The sequence below is a fragment of the Phalacrocorax aristotelis genome, chromosome 6 (genome assembly GCF_949628215.1).
Source record: "Phalacrocorax aristotelis chromosome 6, bGulAri2.1, whole genome shotgun sequence".
Taxonomy (NCBI): Eukaryota; Metazoa; Chordata; class Aves; order Suliformes; family Phalacrocoracidae; genus Phalacrocorax; species Phalacrocorax aristotelis.
Window position 1 is genome coordinate 42,328,487 of NC_134281.1, and position 27,633 is coordinate 42,356,119.

Consider the following 27,633-nt stretch of genomic DNA (forward strand, 5'->3'; position numbering starts at 1 on the left):
ATGGCACCCTGTTAGTCTGTTATACTAGCTAGGCTATTTAATATGGTCTGACAAGTTTCATGTACAGTGTACGTAACACACAATGTTACATATTTATTTGGTATTTCAAAGATATTTGAAGATATAAATGATATAATTTCAACAGCCAGTTTTGTTTTGCTTTATTTGAAGACAGGAACAGCTGACAAAGGAAAGCAACATAAATTTCCGTACAACAACAGTATTTGTTGCTTACATTTATTTTATATAATAAAAAGATACTAGCTAGAAGTAAAAACCTGCATTTACTTATAAAACAGACACAATGTAAATTGTAAGGGCTTGCCATTACTGAGTGAAACTCAACCCACGAGCACCTACCACTAAAGGCAAACATTGCACACAAGGCTGAGCATTTTGGTTTCCACATGCTGGTAGAGTCTAATTACAGTTTCATTTGACTACAGCACAGAATGTGCGTAAACAAAGCCTTGTGGTTCATCCTGAAGACATAAATAAAGCTGGGAACAAACGCAGGTATTAGAGAGTCAACAAAAATAAAATGAACTTGGGCTCTATAAATTGTAGACTAATTTGCAATCCACCAGATGCACCTGGGACAGGCTGCTTTTATGGAGGAGAGAATGAAACGCCAAAGCACTGTCTGAAAATGGCTCAGATCCAAACAAAAACTAGGCAGCTCTTGCACTGCACTACGCCTGCATGGAAGTAGCCATCAGTGGCGATATAATTTGGAAAGCAATAGCAAGCATGCAAACAGGAGATTCATCCAGCATTACCTGGTGTGGACCAGTGCTGTAGGATCATAGTAATGCTTATTGAAATACCAGGAGTTCAATACACATTAATTTATCAATTCAAGGCAAGACCAAACCCCAACTGAATTATAAAACATATTTTGCTTTGTTAGCTCAAATAGAAATAGAATTAAAAAGCAACAGCAAGGCTAACCATGTACTTTATCTAGAAAATTTAGTTACACCGTATCGAGATGTCAAAATGATATCAATGTGGTGACACTGCAGGGATTCATGGTGCACAAGAGAGCAATCAGTCTACACTGGGGCTGAGATAGCAACTATAATGAAGAAAAACATTTTTAAGATTACCACACAAAGGAAGTTTTTGCATTGGAAGATTGTACTCTACAACACTGCGTACTAGAGCTCACTGCTCAAATAGCCCTTGTCTGCTCCTTCAGGAAGAAAACAAGCAGGAATGAGAGTCTGATGCTGGGGCACAGGACAAAGTGGTGGACCAGGGCTCTCAGTTAGGCTGGGATTGTCTCAAGGGGGTCTTTTAATGCAAACCATGTATACGGTGACCTCTTTTACCCTAGCTAGTCGCTCATCATTACTACCTTTTTTTTTAGACATGCTGATGGGAGGGTGTTCTGGGGGAAAAGACACTTAGAAGGCAGGAGCTTTCTCCTGGAAAATACTCATTTCTCTTCTGTAGGAGGATATCCATGTTCCAGGCAAAAGATCCTTCCCGTGACTACTCTAACCAGCTGATAAAGGAGCAGGATAGGAGATGGCAATGTTTTCATTTGGAGATTTTTCTTCCTTCTGTACAGCAGCAATACTCTGTTTAATACCTGTTGTTAATGCTATGCCAGCCCTTTCAGTAACAATGAGTCCAATAGAAAAAGAAATGGGAAAATATCCCTATTAGGTCAAGTTCCTACCCAAAGCATTTTACGATTCAGGGTTTAATTAGACGAGGTTCTAGAATTTATAATGAACTGCTAATTATTATTACTCTATCTAATTTAGAAATCCCCAATTAATAAAAAAAACCCCACAGACCTTACCTCAATAGAAGAGTGGGAGCTGGAAGGCAATGGGAAAGGAGTAACAGCCATCTGATTGACTGCATCTTCACTTCTGTAAAACAAACAACAACATATTACAACAACCACCATAATGGCCAAGCTTTTCTTTAGAGCTGGTTTTGCCAGTTAAGAAAATTCTCTTACTAGCACTGTTTCTTACTAGAACTTAGAGCTTAGAAAAGGACTTCAGTTTTGCCTTTGTTCTTTGCTAGAGAACAGATTACATCCCTTCTTGGGACCCAGTATTTTTATCTGGGACATACTGACATCACGTTCTTTGGAAATCTAATTTTGTGTGGATTTTCAGAGGATGCAGTTGGAGTATATGGTCCCTACACATCACAGATGTGCTAATACTTTGCTAGCCTCTTCTAATAGTGTCTACATTTGTAAACTGTTTGTTTACGGACTGACATACACATTACTGAAATACAATACTTGTTTTACTATAACGGATTGCTTTTTCTTTGTTGTTCATATTTTCTGTGGTCTTTCTAAAAGATTGTGTAAAAACTTGGAAGAACTTTTATAAAATGTAGGGAGAAAAAAAACCCAGATGAATGCTGATTCCCCCTATACATAAGTTACGTTATTTTTCAAAGATGCTTATTATGTATGGCATCTTTCCCTCTGTCCTCTTTAAAATGCATTCCTAAGTCAACATCTTATTACTTTGTAACTTTCTAAAGCCTTTTTTTTTTTTCTTTATTAAATAGCATTCTGCCTTGCTAGTGTTTTTCCTCAACTGCTGTTTAAAATTATTTGGCTCTGCAGTTTTTTGGCCTCTGTAAAACCAATCCAAGTAAAATGAGATTTCAGTGATATTGTTAGAGGCAAATCTGAGGCATATTAAAAAGATTCCAAATTTTGCTTAAAAACTGTACTGATGCACCTCTATATTTTGGGGGTGAACAGAAGCCAGGAGCATGATGCAAACCCCATTTTGCTAAAGATTCAGTACTACCACAGAGCCTCCGCTCATCAGAACAAGAGAAGGGAGGAAGCAGTAACACTGTTGCTTTGCAGATACAGAACTTGGGATGAAATGACTTATGTAGTGGGTCTTCTGGGTTTGATTTCTGGTTTTGTCTACCTCCCAGGTCACCGTAAGACAAGCACAATTTTTTTCCTCTTTAATTTCTGGAATAAAATATTAAACTAGTGTGTGTTTAAAAACATTTTATAGATGTGCCTGGAAGAGAAAAAGTCTCATTTTAGCCCTCAAGAGTTAAACACATGAAGCTAGCACGTTAGGATCACTGGAAGACAACACTGCCTCACCAGAGCAGTGTATGGGAAATTCAGTCACAGGCATTTGAAATGATAAATCCTGCAGGCAAAGGTTGGTGAATTCATTTACTTATCTTCAACCAGGCATCCATACAATTCAAAGGAATTGGTTCTGCGCTGCTCATTTTCGTACTTGCTCCCAGCCTCTCCTCTTAGCCCTGCTCAAAGCCTTGCAGGAGTCAGAAACCATGCTAAGATCAGAACCAGTGTGTCCCATGATGCAGAATCATGTATGTACAGAGCCAAGACAGAAATCCGAAGAGTGCACAGAATCAAGCCCATGAATTTCCTAACTGTTTCACACTTTCGAAGTCCATTTTATCCCGTAAGGCATATTAGGCAACAATATTTTCCCCCCTCTTATCCTAATGAGAAATCAGTCTAATTATGTTGCTTTCCTAACCTATAAGAATAAACCTGAAAATGTAAGGTGTCTAAGAGTCCCAGCAATTTTTACATGACTGTAGAGATTTTTCTGACAATAGCTTACATGAAGCAAAACCAGCATGAAAACTACCACCACTTCGGTAGCTTACAATGCATGCTGCATGCCTTGCAATTAGGAGCAAACTTGAAAATAACAAGGTACATATAAACTTTTGCAAGAAATATCATTCTAAGAACTGATAGACAGAAGCTTCATGATCTGCATGATAAAGTGGGGTATAACTAATTACACAAATTAGTTTCTGCTTCATGTATACACACAAAATGTTTTTTTTCCAATCACTGGGCAAACATTTTTATGCAGTTTTAAATGGATGGCCATTTCTATTCCAAGCAATAAAAACCCACTTATAATAATTCCGTGGGCAAAAAAATGCAAAAAATAAAAAACCAAGGTTACGAAGTGTCACAACTTGTAATCTCCCCCTGCTAGGACTTGTACATATTTAAATACTTTAAAGCTGCTTCAAAGGAGAATGCTTCAAAGCAGAATCAAAGTGGGAACATATTTTAAAGTGACAGATCTAATAATAAATTGCTCTTTCTGCTCTCCACTTCTATAAGTGTCCTCAACTAAAACATGAACTTATTTACAGCTAAAAGGAGCAATCATTTTCTTTTGATGCTGGAGCAGACAGCTTAGAAGTCTGAACATCATATTCAAATTACAGTGACTGCAAATGAGCATTCAACGTATTTGCCAATAGCTGCTACATAACCACCTCCAAGAAAGCTGTTCTCAGTTACCAGTGCTCAATATTGCTTGAGGTTAAGATGTCTAAACCCTTCACAGTCAAGACACAGCTTCATACTTGCAGGGTCAAAGCCATGTACAATGCAAATTATACATCAGGGAGGCTGAGACACTCCCCTTCCACTATCTGCAGAAATGATAAACATCCACCATTCGTGTTCCAGCTCTGATACTGGTTTGTATAAGGCGCTGGGATGGCAGCCCACCTCCTCGCTGAGCCTGTGCACCAGAGAGCTGTTTATATTTCATCAGTTACATATAAACTGAATGGGGAAGGAATTCATCACTCCTCCCACAAACACTTTTATTGCTTCTAACCTCTCAGGATGAGTTTCTGAGTGAAAATGGGAATGAGATCTGCTTGGAGGTTAGAGTGCCTATTGCCTGTACAGCTACATAGGAAGCAAGATGAAAGCAATATCTAAGTGGCAAAGACTCCTTAAACTTTAGAAGAGCTCATACCTTTTCAGATTTATTTGATTAGATTGCCATACTTTACTACGTTTTACTTCCTTTCTAGCCTAAATAGGACTCCTGGTCATTCCCCATCCTTTCGCGCTGACCAAAGAGAAGAACTTCTGATGTTTTGCTCTAACAACTGCACCTCTGATGAAGGGGAAGATGTGTAGCTTAAGCAAAGACAAATACAGTTATTATGGACTAATAATTAACTACCATAAACGCTTGGCACAAAAAATAAAAAAGCCCTAAGAGAGCAATATGCAAATATAAATCTAAAGGGATTACTCATTCCACACTGCAGAAAGTAAGCCTGAAGGGAAGTTAAAGTTGTGTGCTGTAAGGCTTCAGCTCAGATGCCCTGTAACGCTGTGCTGCACTTACCAGAAAGCTGTCTCTGGCACTTTGGAGGAATGTCACGCAGCTAGAATAGTCTATGAAGCATTCAGAAAGTTGTTTTTCTAAAGATAATAACCAGAAGTCACAGCCTCAGCCCAAGTCAGGATTATTTTTTTTTTTTTCATTTGCTCATCAACCTCAGACTTTTAATTCTTGAGTTCAGGTTCTCTGTCTTCCTTTGAGAACATTTCATTTTTTTCCTTTTTACTTACATCTCTCAGGTTTGTGATGGTATAATCTCACTGTCATGTAATGCTAAGAAAATACTTACTGAGCATGCTGAATGAGATTCACTACCTGTCTAAAGCAGACCATCTTGTCTAAGATAGTTTTGGAGGGGTAATTCATCCCAGCACCCAAAAGACCTAATTTAGGACAGGATGAATGGAATTGCTCTTTGGAGGTTCCTGACAACTTTTCACTAATCGCAGAAGTCCAGCTGACCTCTAGATGTCTAAACTAAGGAAGATGGACCTCCTGCCAAACTATCTGCAACTACACACATCATCAACACATAAAAGATCATTTGACAACAGTTTTGTAAGGGGTTGTGGATGCTTTTGGGGAATACAAAGTACATCGAGAATCAGCAGAAAAATACAACTTTTGCACAGCTGCATGATGTCTTAGTTGGAACAGAGCTGGAGAGCAAGTGAATGAACAATGTTTGCCAGTAACCCTTAGGACTCCCACGGGTTGTGGCACCAGGGCATAAAGTCCTGCAGATTACTGAAAATCTACACTGCCCTCAACTAATGTATTAAAAAAAAAAAACCCAAATAATCAGGATCTCATGTTTTCTCATCTTTGTTTTCCTCCAGATATTCCTCTGGAAAAGAGGAGCTGCAGGAAAGCTGCCACTGAAAAGGCACGCTGGATTTTTCCTTCAGCTGGGTCAAAGCAAGACCTTTGTATTGTGCACCTTCTTAAAAAATCTCTCATACTAACAGCAAGAACAGTCTCGTTTTCTATTTTCCCTCCATCCACTCCTAACTATGTGAGAGCCAGATGCATACAGATATTTTAAATGAACAACTAATGTTCATATAAACTGTAGCTTAGGTCATCAAAGGTTTGAAAGAACCCAAATTACTTAACTTCCTCAGCTGTGCACTTGTTCCCACATGTGTATGACAGCAAGAAGGAAACTGCTCTAAAGAAAACAGGAAGAGTTCAAACTTGCATACAGTGTCTGGCAAGAGCTTATTTTTTAAAGCTTTCCCACATGAAAGAATCTAAACAATCAAAGCAAGTAAAAACAGTTTATACTATTGAAATATGACCAATTATGTAAGCTAGAACAAACTTAAAACAAAAATAATTTCTAAAGCTTGACAATATTTGAGACTCTAGCACACAACATACAATGCGACTTATAGGGGCTCTAAAAGAAGAGCAAAGACTCAGTAGCAAAGTCACAGCAATGCAGACTGTTAAACAGCACCAAGAACTGGCCAATCTAGCTACTGCCCTCGCCCTACCAGTCCTCAGAGTATGAGGATCTCTCTCCTTTGCGTGCCATCATAAATAACAAGAGATTAGTCTTTGCAATTACACCTAGAAATGGAAGGAGGGATTAGGTGACAGAGATTTGTGGGCTCCACTGAGAAGCTACAACCCCATCACCAGAAAGCAGTGATAACAGAATGAATGACTGCACTGTGGGAGGACAGCTCTGGACAGCTAACAGGTGGTATTTAAATAAGCAAAATCCTACCAGACTTTATTCTTAAAGCATTTCTCACGTTTCATTACAGCACAAGACAATTTTCTTTTAAGGAATAAAGGTATACCAAAGAATGAATCAGAGAACTGAACACAATGAGATGGTGGTTTGAAATCAGTGGCATTTGCTTTGATGTAAGCATTCAAACTATATTTGATCTGCTTATTATACCAACACTGAAGCACCAAAACAGATTAAAGGCAGTTAACTGAGCATGGAAAAAACATTGAATTTGCTGAATCATAAAATTCTCACTGTAAAAGAGCATTCTGATATAAACTGGATTCCCTACTACAGATGTAAAACCAATTTATATTGTTTTCTTATGCATCTTACAAGGATGGACTGACAACGCGTGAACAAAACCCACAGTGGATACAAACCCCATTCTATTTTGGGAACTAGGGCACAAAGCCTCCTGCAAGAAACAAGTCCCCTTCTCAGATTACTACCTCGCTAATCCCTGTTTTTGGAGACTGAAATCAAGAATTTCAAAAGGCAACAAATACCTTTACATGTCCTATTGCCACTGACTTCCACTAATGCTTCAATTGCCAGACTCCTTTATATGCTTTGGAAAGCTGCATTCAAATTATTATTTATTTCTGATATTCAGAAATCAAAAAGACAACCCATATTTGCTACAGTAGCTTGGAAGTTAATGCAGCAGTTTTAAGACTTTGAGGTCAGATAAAATGCAACTGGACATTAATCAAAGGAATCAGACTGAGTCATTTCGTCTCAGGAAAATCTTAGCACACTTGGGCAGTGGGTGGGTTTGTTTGTTAACTGGGTGAGCAGGTTAAATGCCTTCAAGTTTGTTACTGTAGAAGGCTACAAGGCACAAGAAGCACTGAATCTAAACAAACAAAAAAAAGTAAAGCAACACTGTAGCTGCAAATCTTTTAGATGCTATTACAAGCTCATGTAATTAATGAGGCCACTGGGACACTGGGGAACAGTGCTGTGTTAAGACCTATACTTTGGAATCTGGCCAAAATCAACTGTTTTAAATAATCATCGTCAATTTAATTGAGGAAAAGATGCTTATAACCAGAATGAGAAACCTTCAAATATAAGGGAACGTCTATGGTTCTCACAGCACTTACTGCACTGTGTCTCATCAGCAAAAATTGCAGGAAAGGGTGGGAATGCAATTGTAACACTACCTGGGTATAAAAAAGTGTGAACAGATTTTTATAGTGCAGATGTTAAGTTAGGATTTCAGTAAAAAGTCGAAAAGACTGAGGACGCTGTCTATTCTTTATTTTTTCCTAGAAAAAATAGATGTGGGTGCAACAAAATCCAAGTTATTTAATGACATTCTCACAGAAAGCCTTTTCTCTGCCCAGGAATTTCTGGGCTTCTTTCGTAACTGATTAAGGAGTTTATGGAAACATCCCCCTGCCCTGCACATGAACCAAAACACCAGAAATAGGAAAACCTTGATGCTGTTTCCTGCTTCAAAGTGAAAAGCAGCATGCTTATCGCCGAGCATCCTTCATCTGAGGAAAATAAGGCCTCAGGATATCAAAGAGGGCACTTTTTAGTAATAGTCCATGAACCCCAAAGTTTTGCTTTTATATCCTAGGTCAGCTCAGTCAGGCATGCAGGAACTTTTTAGGCTGCAGAATGAAGTGTTTCTGGAAAACTATAACCTACTCAGGCCTTTAACTGGTGAAATTAGAATATTAATATCTTCATGCACATGAAGATCAAACCCATTTCTCTCACAACTCCTGCAGTATGCATTGTTTTGCTGTGGTGAGCTGTGGCCCCTTCTTACTATGTGCTCCAGAACGTGTTATGGCCATGTTATGCTACAGGCCGCCTACTTTAGAAGTTGCACTGGTAACAGCGCTTGGGAGGAGGAAAGTAGCATTTCTGTTGCAACTGACTCCTCCTCATTTTCAAAGCATAACAAATATAACAGTATCCTGCTCTTTCCACATCATTAGAGCCCAGAGGAACACATCTAAAATCAGCCAAGCAGCAAACCTACCAGGAGAGCCGAGTCTGCTACACTAGGTGCTTTGTTCTCATCTGGAAAAGCTATTGCACATGCATGTACAAGAGATGGATGGAGATTCAAGACGCCTGTTGCTGCTCTTTCTTACTACAGCTGGCACCACAATGCACTAAAGAGGTGGCATTTCAATACCTCAGTTTTATATTATAATTTTGAAATAAGTTGATAAAGCAAGCAAAAACCTTTCCTACCAAACTGCACCACAGACAAGACTTCTGTGCTGGCACTGTATTTTGGTTCATGTTTTCAGTCTATCACATCCACTGGTTTCGTGGTCTAAGGTATAGGAACTGGAAGCATGAACACATAATGGGCTTATGGAATACTTCTTGCATGAAAAAAAGAAAATTATCTTCATTTGTCCTTAAAATTCGCCTTTGAGAGAGACGGACTGATTTAGCATTGCTAAAATTTTGAAACACCCCTCTTACTACAAGAAGTTGACCATATATTAAAAAAAGGAGACAGTAGTTTTCTTTCTGTGTTAGAGCCAGTGCTCTAGTAACTAACAACATTCTTTCAGTGGGAGAATTTCTTTTCACTGCTGTTTGAACGGCTGCTCAGGTCAAGCGACCAGACCCATCAGTTGTCAGTGTACTCTAATGCAAGGCCGAGAGCAGTGACAAGATGTGTGCTCTTGGGAAGTGTGAAGACATACGTTTACAACCTCAGAAGCAGCATTTAAAAATGGAAACTTTTTTTTTTAAAAGCTCTAGAGACAAGATTTATCCAATAGTATTTCCAATATCTACTAATTATGATAATTAAGAAAACTTTTTGCCTTGAAATTCACTTCTACATGGACAATCTGAAAATGGGAATCATGACTAAGAACTTAGATGATCTTTATGTCTTAAACACAATACAAAACATGCACCAAGGATTGCCAATCCATTGGTGACTCGAGCTAACACAAACCCTTTGTTGCAGCCCTGCAGAGCTAAGTGCTCCGCAGCCAGCCGCAGTGCTCGGTGAAGCAGGGCAGGTTGCAAGAAGCTTATGCTCTCTGTGACACTTGACAACACTAAACCCAGCCCTGGGTTTTGGTTTCATAAGTTGTGATTCTGCCTCTGGAGATTCCAACCAGACACGTTTGCCACATGCAATTAAGTAATGGTGAGTGAGTAGTTGTACATGACATTTAATTTTCAATAGCTGGGGAAAGTAACACAGGAGCTGCAGGCAGGATCATTAATCTCCTCCAGATCCTCTGTTCTGCCAAGTATAGCAACTCATTCTTCACTGCGCTAATGCCACTCTTCCATCATTTTTGTGTACGCTGTACCAGACATAGCCACGTGAGTAAGTGTACACATTTATATGCATTCACCCACAGATTATTATATTGTTCACAGGTGAGCTGTGTATGAGCAAAGAATATAAAGCGATATCAAGTATGATGTATATGTTGGTGGGAAGACCACATTATAAATGGCATAGGGATAAGCGCCCAACGGAAGTCACAGCTGAAATAGATGCATTTATGAAATTCCTATATATTAAAGTATATATGAGTTCTGGGAAAGGGGCAGCTCCTTCCCAGACCTCGTGCCCAGGCCCATAAGAGTACCACTTCCTGAACTACAGACTGAGTGCATGGAGGTGTCCTTAACTCACATACAGACCAAGAGGAAAAATTTTCATGCTTGGAGTAAAAGAAAAGATGCCCTTTTGCAGATGAAGGGTTGTTTTAGCATATTCCCTCCCACATCAGCCATCCCAGTGCTCCTTGTCAAAGTCAGGTTCCCGCTCTGTGCAAATGTGCCCTAGCTCATTTTAAAAATCCTCTTCAGACGCCCATACAAAGCCATCTTTCACACATCCACCCAGCCAATGCTCCATCTACTCCATTCATAGTTGCTTGTTTTCCTCACAGCAGCTCCCTCTCCAGCCCCAAGCCTCTGCACCATTTTCACTCCTTTCTGGCAGTCTGGGTGAAGCAAGCTGCCCACGCTGTATTTGTGCTTGCAGAACCAACCTAAAGCACTTTAGTAAGTTCTAGGGGAAGAAGTTCTTATCAGGGTGCTCTCAGACCCCAGAGGGACAGCTCCAGTCTTCAGCAGACACTCTTAAAACAGACATTCAATTACATTAGATCTTATTTTTTTACATTATTAAGGTCAACTCTTCAACGGTCCTGAGATAAATAGTCAAGAAAAAGGTTTATTACACTTCAAAGAGAACTGAGCAAGTTCAGCATTTGCAAAACAGGATAAATATGTAAATATGTAATGTAATAGGACAAAACACAAACAAATTTTTTTTATGAGAACTGTTCTTACCGTATGAAAACTAGCTTGACCTTTGATGGGGCAGTCTTAATGATTGCAGAAGCATTCTGGTGACTTCTTCCATACAATATCTGATTGTTTATCTGTTAAAAGAAAATGAGATTTTTGTGTTAATGGATGTCATGGTTTTAGCTGGGATAGCGTTAATTTTCTTCACTGCAGCTGGCACAGTGCTGTGCTTTGGACTTAGTATGAAAATAATGTTGATAACACACAGATGTTTTAGTTGTTGCTGGGTAGTGCTTGTACTAGTCAAGGACCTTCCTAGCTTCCCATGCTCTGCCGGGTGCACAAGAAGCTGGGAGGGGAGGGGCACAGCTAAGAGGACAGATTCAAACTGGCCAAAGGGATATTCCTTATCATGTAACGTCATGCCCAGTATGTTAACTGGGAGGAGCTGGCCGGGGGAGGGAGGCAGCAATCGTGGCTTGGGGACTGGCAGCGTCAGTCAGAGGGTGGTGAGCAGTTGTATCGTTTGTGGTTTTGGTTTTTTCCCTTTTCCTTTTTATTATACTATCATTATTATTTTAATTATTAAACTGTTCTTATCTCAACCCACAAGTTTTTCTTTGCTTTGGCTCTTCCGATTCTCTCCCCCATCCCACAGGGGTGGGGGCAGTGAGCAAGCAGCTACATGGTGTTTAGTTGACAACTGGGGCTGAACCATGAAGTATGCACTGTTTTAATTTAGATCACCAAGATTTCCAAATTTACTGTGGGATAGAGAGATAAGACTCAAAGAAAATGAGGTCTGCAAAATATAAATTGGATACCTTTTGAGGCTCTTACATATCAACGTTGCACTGATACAGATACCTATTTGTACAGTGTTGTAGAGACAGAAATACCAGAGCTGAGGCTACCAGAGCTCAGGCAGAGCTGTGCTGCAGAAAGACATCATTTGATAAGTGCATAGGAGATGGGCACTGGTCAGCTTGGACTGCCCAAGGCTGTTGCCCCTTCCCTCAGCCAACTACTGGAGGGGGATGGGGGTTAGTCTGCAACTCGGCAGCAACATTTTAACCATTTCTTATCAGCTTTCTTGCAATTCCTTTTGAAAGGATAAATCCTAATTTGATTTTAAGAACATCTTCTTTCTCATACTGATTCCATAATGGAACACAGAATTGCAGCCTTAGAACGCATTCTAAGATATTACATTTTCAACATCTTATACTCCAATTTATCAAAGAAAAACTACTGTATTAATAGCAAAACATTCCAAGTTTTATTCTAGACCAACATAAAACAGGAACCAATACAGAGCTAATTTAGTCCTATTAGCAAGCCACAAATGAGAGAAATCTTTTACTCATTTTCACAGATCCATAGAATGGATTTTAAGTCTTGTCCCCAGATTTTTGGAAAATTACTTGATCTGAGAAGAATCATATGACAACAGCACAGATTTTCAGGCAGACACTCCTATACCTTACCTACAGGTAAGGGGCAGTTTAGGATAACTTGCTGTTAAGATTGTGCTGACTCTCCAGTTCCACAGAAGGAAACAGAACTGATAGCCATAGAAACAAAGGACAATTTAAGGACATGCCACATCACTTCTGCTGTGATGGATCAAACATCTAAGCACAGCAACAGACACCAAGTACTACTTTGGACACTTTTGCTTTGTGCAAGCAAATGCTTCAGTTTTTCAGAGGGAAATAGCTTGGCTTTAATACAGTGTGTGCTTCAGGACATTTCTTTCTGTTGGAAATAGAAGTCTTTTCCCAGTTTGAGGAAAATAAGATGCTTACTGTGTCCCAGTGCCATGCTCAGTGAGTGGGACTTCAACAAGGACAACAGCATCTCTGAGATTAACACAGTAGTAACTTCCAAGCCAATGCAAAGCATACTCAGTATCGTACCACAAAAATAACCTGCAGTGTAAAAATTGAATATTTAAAGCATTTCATTCTTTTCACAGGCAGGGCTTGTGTTTAATACCATGCTCCACCTCACCCAGCCTGCAACGTCCTGAGTTTCTAGGGCTTCAGCTCCCCTTCATTAATGTCTCCTGCCTCAAAGGTATCCCAAGAGGACGCTCAACTTTCAGCTCAGATATTGCACAAACTACAATCATGAAGATCATATGCCAAACATAAGGTAGATATGAACACTACAATACATTTAAAGAAAGTAAAAGCTGAGTTGAGTATTATGGGGGGGGGGGGGAAAGACTATGTCAAGGAGATTAACAAAACCCTTGATCAGTCTCACTTGTACCCTGATGATTTTCAGATTTACAACTAAGCTGAAGCAAACGCTCAGCAAGGTGGTGAAGGAAAGCATCCTCCTCTGACAGCAGGGACCAGGACTACCAGAGCTGTCTTCCTTCAACTTTGACAATTCAGACTGGAATAAGCATCAAGATGATAACGTTCTGTGGAAGAACATTTACCTACACCTAATACCTGTGAACATGAACATGGAAACTAATTCAAAAGCCGTATATAACCTCTTTTTTTTTTTTTGTCCAAAAAAAGAAGGCAAAACTTTAAAGATTAAGAAAAAAAAATAGAAATTAATTGTATTTGAAGTCATGATGTTAGTTCAGGTTCGTGGTTCAGCTTGTTCCGTATCTTGCCATCTATGCAAGCAACAGAGGCTTCCAAGTGTGTAGAATAATCTGCTATTTAACTCTGTCAAAATTCTCACTCCAAGCATCTTGATTAGATTAATGCACCTCTCTGGAGCTGGTGTGTTCATACACCCTTCTAAAGTGAACAGCCAGCTTTGTTTCAATACTGCATTTTTTTCCTTCCACTCTTCATTTACAACATAATATTTACATTCACATTTGATATACCAATGCTGTTTAAAACAATAATGATAATGGAGGCCAGGAACAATTTACTAGTGGTTACAGAAGGACTTTTTGTTACTGAAAATGTTTGTATTGGATTTTGGTTTTGTGTTCTTAGAAGGTTTTTTCATTCAAACAAGAAATAACTGGCTAAGTCTTACAGCCTTGTGTCATACAGGCTATTTGGTCATACTGGCAACGTCACAATATTCCCATCTTATTTTCAATGGGTCAAAACAACATGCAAGTTCATCAGTTAAATAAGGACAATGCAAGGACAAGAATAAAACCCCTATTCATGAAAAATGAAGTGCAAATCATTTACCTACCAAGTTGCTTACTATACAAAGAGAGAACCAAGAAAGGTCTACGAGAGTCTGAGCTGGCATGAAATGATCAGCACTGAGGAAAGAGCATCACACCGACATTTGTAAGGGTTTAACAAGGTGCTGTCTGCAGCTGCCATGGTTGCAAAAATAGGGTGAGAAGCAACATCCTAGGCCATGCTTTGTCAAATCAAAGATAAATTTTAAAATCCAGTGGCAACAATTAATGCTCAGTTGCATTATGGCTTCAAGCTGGACTTAAAACTTTCAGCAAGTTTGTTGACCTTAATCCCTCTAAGTTCAAAAATAAATTCATTCACAGTGAATACTGTATGCTTTACAAATTGTTTGGATTTAGTTAAATTACCATCAATTTTTCTAAACAGCAGACTTCTTAGATTAAAATTTATAGACTTTACTCTGGCTAAATTAATCCTATTCAGTAGATGTATCAAATAGTCCAAAATGTAATTAGCTGTGAGCTGGGTCTGTAAGTTATAATCATTTAATTACACCAGAATGAAAGGATAATCAAAGTAATATATCTCCACAAGGTTTTGGACTGTCCCACATAGTTACTACAGCCAGTATTAATCTTTTTTTTTTTTTTTTTTAAAAAAAGGTCACTTTCTTTTGCAAAGTAAATTAATGTTCTATTAGCTACATATACCACAGCGATAAGCAAAGCACAAAGGCCTACTTAAACAAAACAAAAAAGAGAACATCTAGGATTTCATAAGCAACACCATTTTAAATCTTTCAAATTAAATAAAGCAACATGTCAGATTAACCAAATAGTTCTCTGGGAGTCAGAACCTATAAATCTGTGCTTTACTTTTTTCATTATCAATTACAAAAGAAAAACAAAACTTTGACTTAGCCAAAGATTCAAACTGATCCAAATCAACCTCAACTCTTCTTTAAATGTCTCTCTACATAACTTGGAAAGACAGCCGAGAACAGAGAAAGATAAAAACATGATACAGGTATAAGGTCAGGCCAGCATTTAAGTTCAATCTTTACTATACTCCTTAATGGCAGATTTTATCACATATCCCAAATGTACTGTTGCCTTCACCTAAAAAACTTTTGGTTTACAGTTTCATACACTGAAGTAGCAGAAAGTACAGACCTCACTCAAAGCTGAACTCTTAAATTAAGAGAAAAAAAATTTAAAGGATTGTTTGCTTCTCAAACTTTAATTTGCAGAAGAGAAACATTAGATATGGATATTAAAAAAAGTGCACTGTTTTTACTATGTGGCAGTAATGGAAATCGATAAAATTAGTATAATCTGATTTTTACAAAAAGCAAGTTAAAAGATATTCCAAAGCTAGTAAAAGAACTGGCATAGCTGTCTGTAATAATTACTGCTTTCTATGAATGCATTATTTTCCTTTTAACCACAGGAACTGTAGCATTTTGAGATACAACCAGACTCTCTGAAACAATGGCAGAAGTTTCAAAAACTCTTTCAGTCAAATTACATAGACTGAAGCCCCATAAAATACACCAAACCCACAAATAATAAAGCATGAGGAAAACATTAGAAAGAAAAAATAATTAATTAGAATGTGACTTCTTTCCTCACCAAATTTCTTGCCCAGCACACATTCAAACATGTGCATCATCTAAAGTGATCAGCACACCATAAACTCCATAAAGAGAGAAAATCTCCTGCCCTGTGTTGCAATTCGGCTTTGCCCTTGACTTGGCAGGCAGCTCACCCCTGTGGTTCCCCCACCTAGAGAGTGTGGAAAAAGAGAGAGGACAACAGAAAACCACAGATTGCCTGTGCTCTCATGCACAACCAGCTTTCCGCTTACAGCTTTACCTTATTTGCAGCTTTAAAAATCACTACCCAACGCTAACCTTAATTAGTAACTTGTATACAAAGTACATGAAAAAAGCATTTGTATCCTCCTATGAAAAGGACACTATCCCTTAATGTTGCCTTCAGTAAATGAATCTGAGAAGAACAGAAGTTGTGACTACTGTGTTTAAATAGAAATACAAATGTTTAACTTGAATGTAGAAAGGCAGTGAGGTTTTGACATGAAGAGTCATCTTGAATGATGTGGTGATTTTTAATGTCCCTCCTGAGGGATAGTGCCACTTGCCTAATCCAAAGTAACTGTCTTGACCCAGGAAAAACATAATAATCCCACAACAAATTAACTGAGAATAAAATGACATTATAAAACAGAAGTGGCATTGAGAATTTGGCTGGATAGTTCATTACTTTGGGCAAAATACTGATGCATCTATTATATTATTATAGCATAATTCGTATTTATCTAAGAATCTTAAAATAAAATAGCAATAAAAGTACATTTATCACAAAAGCCCTCTGGTTTTGAGTTATGACAAAAACAGAGTATGAAAAAAAAAATTGCCTCTCATACAACAGTCCAGAATGGACAACAGGCAAACTTGTACAGTGATTCTTGACTACAAAGACTAGCTTTCACACTTTCAAGAAGTGCTGTGGCTTCCTAGAGCAAAACATCCAAATGAGCAGTTTCCTTCCCCCTCCCGCACCATTTTCAGCAAGAAAAGCAGGGTAGGAAGATGGCAGAAAATCCCAACATCAGTAATTTAGCATAACAGGGCTCTGAACAGCTTGGTTTATTAATAGAACACAGTTGACTCTCTTATGGAGAGATAATGACAATAATAATAATAACAGCGTGGATTGTTCAGTGTGAATAAAACCTACCAACAAGACAGACCCATGCAGAGTTCACAAGCAGCAGGGCTTAACAGCACAGGTACAGCACCATGTGAATGTGCTGCAGGCCATGCTGGGCACAAACAGCCACAGGACTAAGCTCGAACTAATAAGATACGAAGCAGCGCAGACACCTGCACTAAACCAGCAAGACTGCAAGGCAGGAGCACCACAGATGGTTTCTTTGCTTGGAAAGAGAACACAAAAGCAGAACTTGTGTCATGTTAAAAATACATTCTTTTGCACCAGGACCAAATTCTGACCCAAGTAACTTTCCTCCATGTATGAAAGTAGGACAAAAGGACCTTCTCCCTCAAAAAGCTGTCTTCTCCAGCAACATACCCATTCAAAATGCACAACAGAAGATATATTAAGAACATAATGGTTACAATTTTTTTATGTGACCTGCATTTCACTCAATGTATAGGCTAGATTGACTTTGAAAAGATCCAGGATCATGCCCCCAAAAGACTACTGTTGTTTGCAGAAGCTAAAAGTGAGATGATATTTCATCAATTCAGTGATAAAAGACTTTATGAGGGTTGAGAGTGGTATGTTTATTCGCTAGTGAACAGATGAGAATACTGGGGAAAAATGGCCTCAGATGCTTATGAATGAAGTGGTTGCAAAGTCAAATAGCTTTTCTTTTTTCGTATGGAATAACTAAATATTTGAGCAGTGGGCAGTGGCCAGCAGCTCAGTCTGCAGGCAGAGCAATTAAATACCTACATGCAGCGAAGCACTACCCAAAGGAAGAAAAGTTAAATTGCTTCATCAGTAAAGATTGTCCATGCAGGTCTCTGAACAAGGCAAGGAAACCATGAGACACACAAATGCTTCTGCAACCAACAGCCGTGCTCACAGTGGTTTAATTTTATGTCTTTAACTGGAAAAAAAATCAAGTGATCTTGTTTCTGACATTTCCTAACTTCTGAATGCTCGAATTTGCCATTAATGCTCTTATAATGTATTTCGTTGTAAAAGGCACTGCAAGTAAAGCCGGTTGACCATCCTGACCTCTGCATCATTGGCACGGAAGTGGCACAAAACCATACTGGAGATATTCAAAAGCCATCTGGACGCAGTCCTGGGCAACTGGCTTGAAGTGGCCCACTTGAGCAAGGTGGCTGGACAACATGACTTCTGAAGGTCCCTTCCAGGCTCAACCGTTCTGTGATATTCTTACCTCGGTAACCTGTATACTTGTCGGGTATGAGGATTCCTAACAGTTACTGAAATCACCCAGTTATTGAACACAATGTTTATTGAAAAAAGAAAACCCGAAACCTACCAGTGTAAGTGCCTATTAGTTCTATTTCAATGCTATTCACATAACACTGCAATGCTTTTAAAAGACAAAAAAAGAGAGTTTTGAATAATCAACCACTGGTACGAACATGAGATGTCTGTACAGGACTAATGCACAACCCATTCCTTTGTCATACAGGATGTTTTGACACTGGATACATACTCACTGGGGCCCAGAATGAGATCGCAATATCCTTTCATGTAAGTAATCACACTTCCGCCCACAAGTGACACACCTTTAATTTGATTGCAAAGGTAAACAGGAGGGGTAGTTATTAAAGTCTCTTTAAACTTCAGTTTATTTGCAGTTTGGCATTTTTGAGATAGTGAACATCACTTCCTTCCACTGAAGGAATAAAAACCATTTTTTCTGCCCCTGGACAGGGGGAGGAATTAGGGCAACACCACCACTTTGGAAAATGCTACTTATAAAATGGCTCATGGAAGTAAATCCCAAGCCTTGAGATATACATGATTAATCACAGATGGTGCATCTTTCAAGTAGTGCTAGTAATACTTAACGTTAGATCAAACAGTGGCAGGAATAACTCACAAGATATGAGTACACTTCAGTGGATCCTCCTTTGTGGAAAAGTATTGATACAAAAGGCTCTACCTTTCCTCCACCATGAACTACGTGGCCTATGATACGCACAGAGGAAAACAGCACCATGAGTCCCGGTATAGACCCAAAATTTGTCAATTTTAATTTTTTTTTTAACATTAGGATTTGGTGCCAGGGACAGAAAGAACATAAATTCGAAGGAGAAAGTAATTTTCCTACCCTACTCCAGTATGGCATAGACCTTCATACCATTTATCACACTTAAAAAGGAAATAATAAACTTCAGATGGTATTATTATTATAGCAAAACAAGTCTTTGTACTATGTGTATTGAAAACCCATAATTACAGAACTGTTAGACAATGACAAATGCTTAGACAATTCTGAGTACTCCCAAAGTATCCCCAGACAGTCAAATTGCTCGTTCAAGTCAAGAAATACGAGAAAATAGGTAGTTCTCTGATGGCACAGAGAGTTACTGAAAGATCAGAAAATCACCACCCACGGAGAGCAGTAGGTCAGCATATACCTGCTCTTTAGTGAAAGCTTCTCTCTAAAGGAAAGATCCCCAGGGATGGTTGATTTTTTTAAAATACCGAAGCAATCATTATGTGGGGAACCACTGCAGGTACCACAGCAAAGTGTCATTCTGCAACAGCCAAAAATCAGATGAAGTTTAGGAGATCTACATTTTTCAATCTCAAGGTGAAGCAAGGAGATAGGAGATAGGAGAAAGTGAAGACAAAATACTCTACTTGCTAATGAGCTCTCTTGCCTTGTGGGTGAACTTGTGCCAGACACAACTACAGAAATTAAATATTTTAAGTTACAACAGATCAAAACAGATTACAGCATGAAATTTTATTTTCAGGATGGGGGAATATCCCCTGTCATCTATAAAAACACATATGGTAACTTTGAGAAGGTTTCGGTGTTTTTAGTGTAAGGTGTGAATTTCCCTGTGAAACCACATATGCACTACAAGGTTAGATTTACTATCCTTCTTCTGCCTTTCAACAGACTCTCCCCTAAGCATAGCTCGTGAACATGCTGAGAGCACAGACTTCATGGACAAGACATTAGTTTTCACAGGCCAATAATTTTTGTTTCACTGAAAACACATTTACCTGCCAAAGGCCAAGTTCTCAGCTGGCATAAATAAGTGCGGCTCCTTGCCTCAGCCACCTAATTCTATTTGCAGGCTTTATTTAAGGTTCAAATGATAGCCTCACATATGCCTCCCCCTCTCTCCATATGAACCCTGCTTAGTAGTTAAAGAAAATACTTACCTCTAGAAGCTCATCGCCAATATGCATCCTTCCGTCTCGTCCCACAGGTCCATCTGGATTGATACCAACTACAAAGATGCTCATACGAGAGCGGTCCTTGTTGCCAGCAAGACTCAGTCCGAGCCCATTTTTGTCTTTCTCAAGCTCAATAATGTGCAACTCTCCTGGTAGATCCGCATATCTTTGCCTGATTTTTTCTAGAAAGATCAAACATAAAATAAGCTGCAAATATGATTCACATCAAAACTGCACTATTTTAATTTTTTGTACAACAGGCTAGTTCTAAACCAAAAAATGTTTGAAAGTAGGGTAAACAAGGGAAACCCTGAGGCACCTCAATCTTACCTTACAAAAACTGTCCATTTCAGGAAACTCATAAAATTAGGGCTGGTTAATTAAACACTGTAGGAAACTGAAATGCTTACATTGCAAACATCCTGCAAACTCACATCTCAAGGTAGAATCTTTTACTTTTGCTTCTTTCTGGTGACTCAGGAATATGCTTACCATGCTCTGCTTAACATTATGTGCTCTTGTACGGATGATTACTCAAAGCAGATGTCAGTGACAATGCATATGATTGATTACATTTTTAAATGCAGCCTCAATATTAAGGTAGTTATTTATCCTTCATCTACATTTCAACCATTTCTGTGACAGAGCACAATATACTTACAAAGTTATTTGGAGCAAGTTGCGTGTCTGTGGATGCTGACAGTTTAATCTCAATGTCTTTTCACCACTCACATACAAATATCTATAACTATTACTTGCGAGGGTCAATCACAGCAAGGGTACTTTTTTTTTCTGTCTGATTGTCCTTTGCAGATTTTAAAGCCAGCTTCATAACACCACCTGCATCCAAAGCTTCAGCTGGGCCACACATTAAAAAAACCAAGGCAAAGTATTTTGCTATGGCTGGATGTCACCTTCTGTACATAACCCAAGGTGAAAGAAACTGCTGCATTATGCATTAAGAGGAGAAATAAGAGATATTATACGTTCAACTATATCCCTGAGTCAGCAGCAGTAGTTAGACCAATATTAGCTATTACCATTCTACCAGGGAAGTGTATTTTAATAGCATGATTTAACCACTGTAGTGAATGTTCCCATGACAACAAGGGGGAAAGGGAGGAAGAGGGGAAAGAGCTGGGGAAGATGAGAGGGAAGCAACTAAAAGTGAATAAAAACTGCTGAGAAGACAGACAATGAAGTAGAGGTGTTCCTTCTACAGCCCCCATGTAGGATGCCAGGATGATTTAGCCAAACTTGTGTCCACCCTGGTGGCTCTCCTCTCTGAGGGTCTTTTCTGAGCAATTGTTCCAACTGCAGCAGCCCCTTGTGCTTCAGCAGAGACCACTGGGAGAGGGGGAGCAGTCTCCTTTCTCCAACCCCAGATGCACCCAAGAGCATTACCTACACTCAGAGCAATACGGACAAGAACCAGCTCTCCCATCATTGTATTTACACGCTGGTATTTTCCTGCTGCACTCAAAATCCCTGGTGGCCTGGAACCTGAGCCTAAAATCCTTGGGGCATATATTAAGGGTGAGATGTTAACCCTGGAAAGCTTAAAGTCCTACAGAGGTCTGTAGAAAATCAGAATATCATAAAAATTAGAAAATTCATTTGTTACTATCAATTATATGCCAAAAATTCATATAACTGCATTAAATGTATTCCATGTAGCTGCATAGTTCTTTAATATATTTCTTAACTAATGGGGCCAAAATCTAATTAAAGGTGTGATTTGCTACTTGAATTTAGAAAGTATTTTGGGTGGTTTTGTGTGGTTGTTTTTTTTTTTGTGGTTTTTTTTTTTTTTTTTACTGCTTAGTATACAGGATACTTGCTGCCAAAAAACAGCAAGTGAGGAAAGGTCTTGAAAATGGTGCTTCTGGAAGTTCAGCAGATACAAACACGTACACAGCCAGACATGTTTTATTCACACCACTGAGGTTTAACGTTCTTTTCCCATTAAGCGAAGTCCAGACCTGAAAAACACGAAGACATTTTCTGCCCACCCCAATTAGACAAACGACTCATTAGAGCGCAGCAAGTAGCTGCAGCATATCCCAGCTGCAAGAAATATTAAGAACAGGTCATCAACAGAAAAGGGATTTCCTAGTGACTGTACTTTTGTGGATAAAGCAAAGAATCAGTGCTCTGGGGGATGCTGTTGACTGATCACTGCTCTGCTACAGTTCCTTCCACTGCTTGTTTTACATGGAGAACCCATCTCGCTTTCATTTGCTGGGAGCAAAGCACACATCTAAAGCACGTTTTTAGCAACTCATAGTTGGACGCACAGAAAAAGAGGTGAAGGGGCAAGGAGAACACACGTGTTTAAATGCCCTACAGATGAAGCTGCACATCTTCAGAGACTGCTTCAAAACTAATTTCTTGCTTGTCAGTAAGACTCCTTGAAATTCACTAGAGTCTGATGCAGGAGCACCTCTGTGACACTGCACATGGACACATCACTCCAGCCTCTATCTGCAGACAAGTGCCTTCTGAGACTACCAGTGTCAGAAAGTCTGTAAACTTTGCAGCTTTTCTTCCTGCTGCAGCAGCACAAAATGTATTTTCTCACATGGGAAAAACATTAGCTGTTCAGAAGTATGCGTACATTCCTGTTCCATGCTGGGCTGAAACTAAAAGCAAGTTTTAGTCCTCCAAAAATTAATAGATAGGGCAATTGCCTGGGATGAGGCAGAGCCCCACTAAAGTTTCTGGTTTGCGTGCATTGGGCCAAGACGGGAAACCTGGTGAGCCAATGCCCAGTTCAGCAGTTCAGCTGCACCAGTAATCCCCCACTGTGGAAACAATTCTTTGGGTAAAGAAAAATTTAGCTGGGCAAAAACCAGAGACCAACTCCATGGGTCAACAAATTGCTTTATTTGTTAAGAGTATTTTTTTTTAAAGGGTTTTCCCCACTGCATGTTTTTGTTTGAAAAAAATCCATACTTAAAACAGAAGGAAACCTCTGTATGGAGTAAGCCCTTCATTAAATTATCACATGAATTTGCAAAGCAACTATTTGAAATGGCTAAGGTCACCGGAGTGGTAAAATAGTGGGAGACTATAGAGGAAACAATGAAGATGCTACGTGCTGAGCGGCACTTCCAGCCTGGCAGGCGGGCACTGTTATCGGGTGCTGCCAGAGAAGACACATGCATGTTCGTACATGTTCACACACGTAGGGACAAGCAGAGATACCCCTGCTTTTAAAATCAAGCCTCCCTAAGCAGAGCATGCTGTCTCCTCCCTGAACAGAAGGTTCTGGCTCTTGCAAGCCCCACCTCTTGCAATTAAACACTTCCAAGGGCTGTCCTCACCAGCCAGCCTTGCAGTGTAAATGATAACGCGCTATTCCCAGTGGTGTCGTTTCGTTACTCATCCAATCTGCATACAAATATCCTTTGGGCATCCAGCTGACTTCCTCTAACATTGCAATCGTATTCTCAGTTTGCCTCTTAATAAGAATCTCATAAGATTATTTTAAACAAGTATTTACTGCTTAAACAAACGTGCATCTAAGGCATCTTCTTTTTAATGCTTTTTTCAGCTGTTTTTTCCCCCCTCCAGCTGGTATCACTTTTCAGTTCTCTGCCTAGCATTGGGGAGCCAGTTAGCATCTGCTTTTGCAAAGAATTCCATTATCTGCCTTCATTACCAGATACTTTACACAAGGCAATTGTAATTCTGTTGTTGCTGCATTACACATGGGACACAGCATTTCTTGTTTTGGCACTACATGGAGCTGTTTCTGCATTCGATGGCAATATGCCTATCACAACTTCTGCAAACATATCTCACCAATGATATTTAACTAACTAAGGTTGCATCCAGTTTCTTTTAAAAATACTATACAGCTGTAACTTTAACTAAAAGCACAAGTATATGCGTTAGTGATCACTTCTGCAATAATATTTCCCAGTTATATTAGCAGACAATTACATTTCACAGAAAAACCCTGGAAATGGAAGACAACTGCTTTCAAACAATATACTATTATGCTGCTGCATATGTTTCCCTGCTTCAGCAGCTATTCCTATTATATTAAACAGAGAGATAAAAGAAATAAATGGGGACAATATGGTCAGGATATTGGAGTTTTCATGATCTAGTATTGCAACAAATACACAATTTATCTGCATGGAAAAAACAGACACCACTTCTCAGGAAGGCAAAAGGCTCTTTAAATTACAAAGATATATAAAACATTTGCAAAGGGCTGAGGAGCCCGTTTCCCAAACCTGCTGAAATCTCCAGTTAAATGAGCCGAAAGGGAAGAGGTGTTTCTTTTGAAAATGTGTCTCTGCATAACACAAATAAAAGTCCATCTAGAAAGGTGAAAAGAGGAAAGAAAAAGCTCTGAATGACTCAGCTAGGTAATTGGTTTTAATACCAAATGCTCAATTTTAAAACTGTCAAGGCAAAATACAGAGGAAAGAAAGAGGGAAAACACACCACAGAGAGATGACAGATGATACTTGTATATAGAAGGTGATACTAAGGATTTTACATCCGTCTTGTGTTACCTCAGACAACTATTAGCAACATATGCTGGATTTTGGAGACTTTACAGTGGTCTCATTTATCAGCCTGTGTTCATTTTAATGGTTTTAGCTACCATTTTTATCACATAGCACATAACATGATTACAGTCTTAGCCTTTTCTGAGATTACTCTGCTCAGACAGCAGCGCTGCAGCATCACCATCACTGTTTTTCATTTAATAATGATAGATATCAGAATGCAGCCAGCATCCACTACACAGAGCCAACCTTGCATATCAAACAACTAATTCCCTTCTTGATTTCACTATAAACATTTTAAAAAAAATGTAGAAAGTCCCTTGAAAGCTAACCCTAGAACTGTGAGGGCAACACATCTAATTTACTGATTACAATTTACAAGAACCTAAATAAGCATATTGAAGGGACCATAATTGAACAAATGGGGTTTAGAATTCTCCCACTACTAATAATATAATAAGCTTATTGTTTTAATCTTCCCACTAGCCCTCTATTCAGCTCCAAGGAGGCAGACAGTTCTTTAAACATTATCTCAGAAGCAATGCACTCATCTGTTTTTATAAGGTTTAAACTAATAGAGAGAAGAGAATTTCTGTAATGCTTTCTTAAATTCCATAAAATCGTTCTTATTCTTCTCTCATTGATCAGCATGCATGAAAAAAATCGGGCAGTTATATTCAAAACTGGCAAATCTAAATGGAAGAGTCAGAGATCGTGTTACGACCAGTCCCCCTCCCTTGAGTGGGGAGAGGAGGGGCCAGAGTCTGCTGGAGCTCACATCTTTGTAAATGCTGTTACCTTCAAACCTGTGGGCAGGGAGTATCACTGCGGTGGGATGGGGCAGCTATGGGTTCCCCAACTGACCCAGAAACTCATCATCTCCTACAATCTCCCCTTGCCAGCCACACCATCCCTTTGGTAACGTTTTGCTTCATGTGCACCATTTGGAAGTCATTTACCAAAACTAAAGTGATGATTTTCAGAAAAAAAATAAAACCCAGAGTTTCTATTATTCTTTGGCACACTTCAGTTAATGCTCCCACCCCAAGCCCAAGTCTTTCATATACAAGGAAGAAAAAAACCCACAGCTCCACGGCTCTCTCTCCCCTTCCTCGCCAAAACACTGAGAGCCAAAATATTGTAACATTATGTTTAAGTACACGAGGGAGGAACCATGCACAAGGTGACACACACACAAAGCCTTTTCTAAATGAACAGGTAAGTGTAGGCTTTCGTACTCATAAATATAAGTCATCCAAGCTCAAGTGAAAAACAAACATGCATTCAACTCTCCTGAGACAACATTCTTACCCCAACTTGAAGACTGTCTCTTTTCTTCTTTTTTGTGTGTGAAGGATTCAGGCTATCATTTGGGATCTCCAAGTTGCTTCTCTCTTAATTGCTCCCTTCAGCTCAGGCTCCCACTCTGTTTTGCTCCTCTCATGCCATGCAAACACTTGGAGCACCTTCTCAGCTCATACAAGAAAACTTCCCTTCTCCTCCAATGCTTTCCTTAAATCCCACTTGTCCCTCACATCACCCTTTCTACAGCAGAAGGTAAAAATTTCTGCTAGTGATTTTTAGCTAATCGAGGAAGAAGGGTATAATGAGAGTCTCCACAATCCACTTCAATTACCATTTCGGTTTTTTCCTGTAAGCAGGTGACATTTAGAAAGTTGTAATTAATTTTTTTTTCCTACAATCAAGAAATCATCACACCTGAAGAGAACAGCAGAGAGAAAAGCGACATTTAGCTCCAGCTGAAAAACAAGGTAACTGCAGCCTGTAACATAAGGGAGCATTTCCAATGCTTGCACCATCTCATGTCAACATTTTGAATAAATGGAGCTCTTGCCAACAATTTTTTCCTTCTTTTAGGCCAAAGCTTCACCTTAAAGCTGCAGTTTCATTACACAACACTTAAGTTCTCCAAGGAAGGTATATTGTATGTTTTTCTTTTTTAATTACATGACAAGGACAAGACGAGTCTATTCATGCCAATGTTTACCTAAGATCTTTAACACTTTTTAAAGGAGATTTAGTGAAAGTGCAGTAAAAGCAGAGTATCCTGGTGCTAATAATTGCTGATTATAAAGGAATCTGCCTTCTCCTACACACACCACTTCCACTCATTTGCCTTTCAAATGATGCATTAACCCTCATCCAAGCACTTGGGTTTCCTCAGAAGTGGCAAGTTTCCTCTGGGTGCTATGATCTAGCAATCAGTGACTCCAGTGGAGCAACGACCCTGAGCTCAGAGTTCCTTCTGCACCAGCAGATGATCCCACGGTCTTACAAGCTTTGGAGGAAAGGACTGGCAAAAGCTGCCCATGTGTTTTGTTGCCTGCTGCCCTGGGACTGATAAACTGGTTGTTTCCTCTAGATAGGGGACACACAAAATGGGCTACCTGTTGGAGCATCATACTGCCACTAGTTGATTAAATACAGTCAAAAAGCAAAGACTTTTCTTTGATAAAACCCCCTGTGAGGATACAAATAGTTATGTGCAAAAATATATCACATCATGGTTGATGTTTGGTCCCACAAAAGGGCCAACTTAAGGCACTTTGAACTAATTATATCCTTAAAATATGGGGTAGCCTCAAAAGACAGCTGCTGTAGACCCCATTTCTAAGCCACTGAAAAGATAACTGAGACAAATCCCATTAAAAATACTCTACTGTATAATATTGCAGTATATTATACTGTACCATGCAGTTTAAGTCATCTAAGGCCAAAATACTGCAGGCTTCAGAGCTTCCCAGCCCACTCAGTTGTGATGGCACCAAGCAGCCTGGAGATAAGGCTCAGTTATCACAGCCTCCAGGCTCACGC

The 27,633-nt window shown here is 39.2% G+C and overlaps 1 protein-coding gene across 6 annotated transcripts in view; it reads right to left on the reverse strand.

The window, feature by feature from the left end:
- The window catches only part of PATJ (PATJ crumbs cell polarity complex component), a 156,530-nt gene that overhangs the window by 42,629 nt on the left and 86,268 nt on the right, over positions 1-27,633 (reverse strand). For all 6 annotated transcript variants that reach the window (XM_075097400.1, XM_075097402.1, XM_075097404.1 and 3 more), the window contains 3 exons: positions 20,255-20,451; positions 11,221-11,312; positions 1,814-1,886 (listed from right to left, as the gene is read on the reverse strand). In XM_075097400.1, coding sequence (XP_074953501.1) covers positions 1,814-1,886; positions 11,221-11,312; positions 20,255-20,451 — 362 coding nt within the window. The remainder of the gene's footprint in view (positions 1-1,813; positions 1,887-11,220; positions 11,313-20,254; positions 20,452-27,633) is intronic.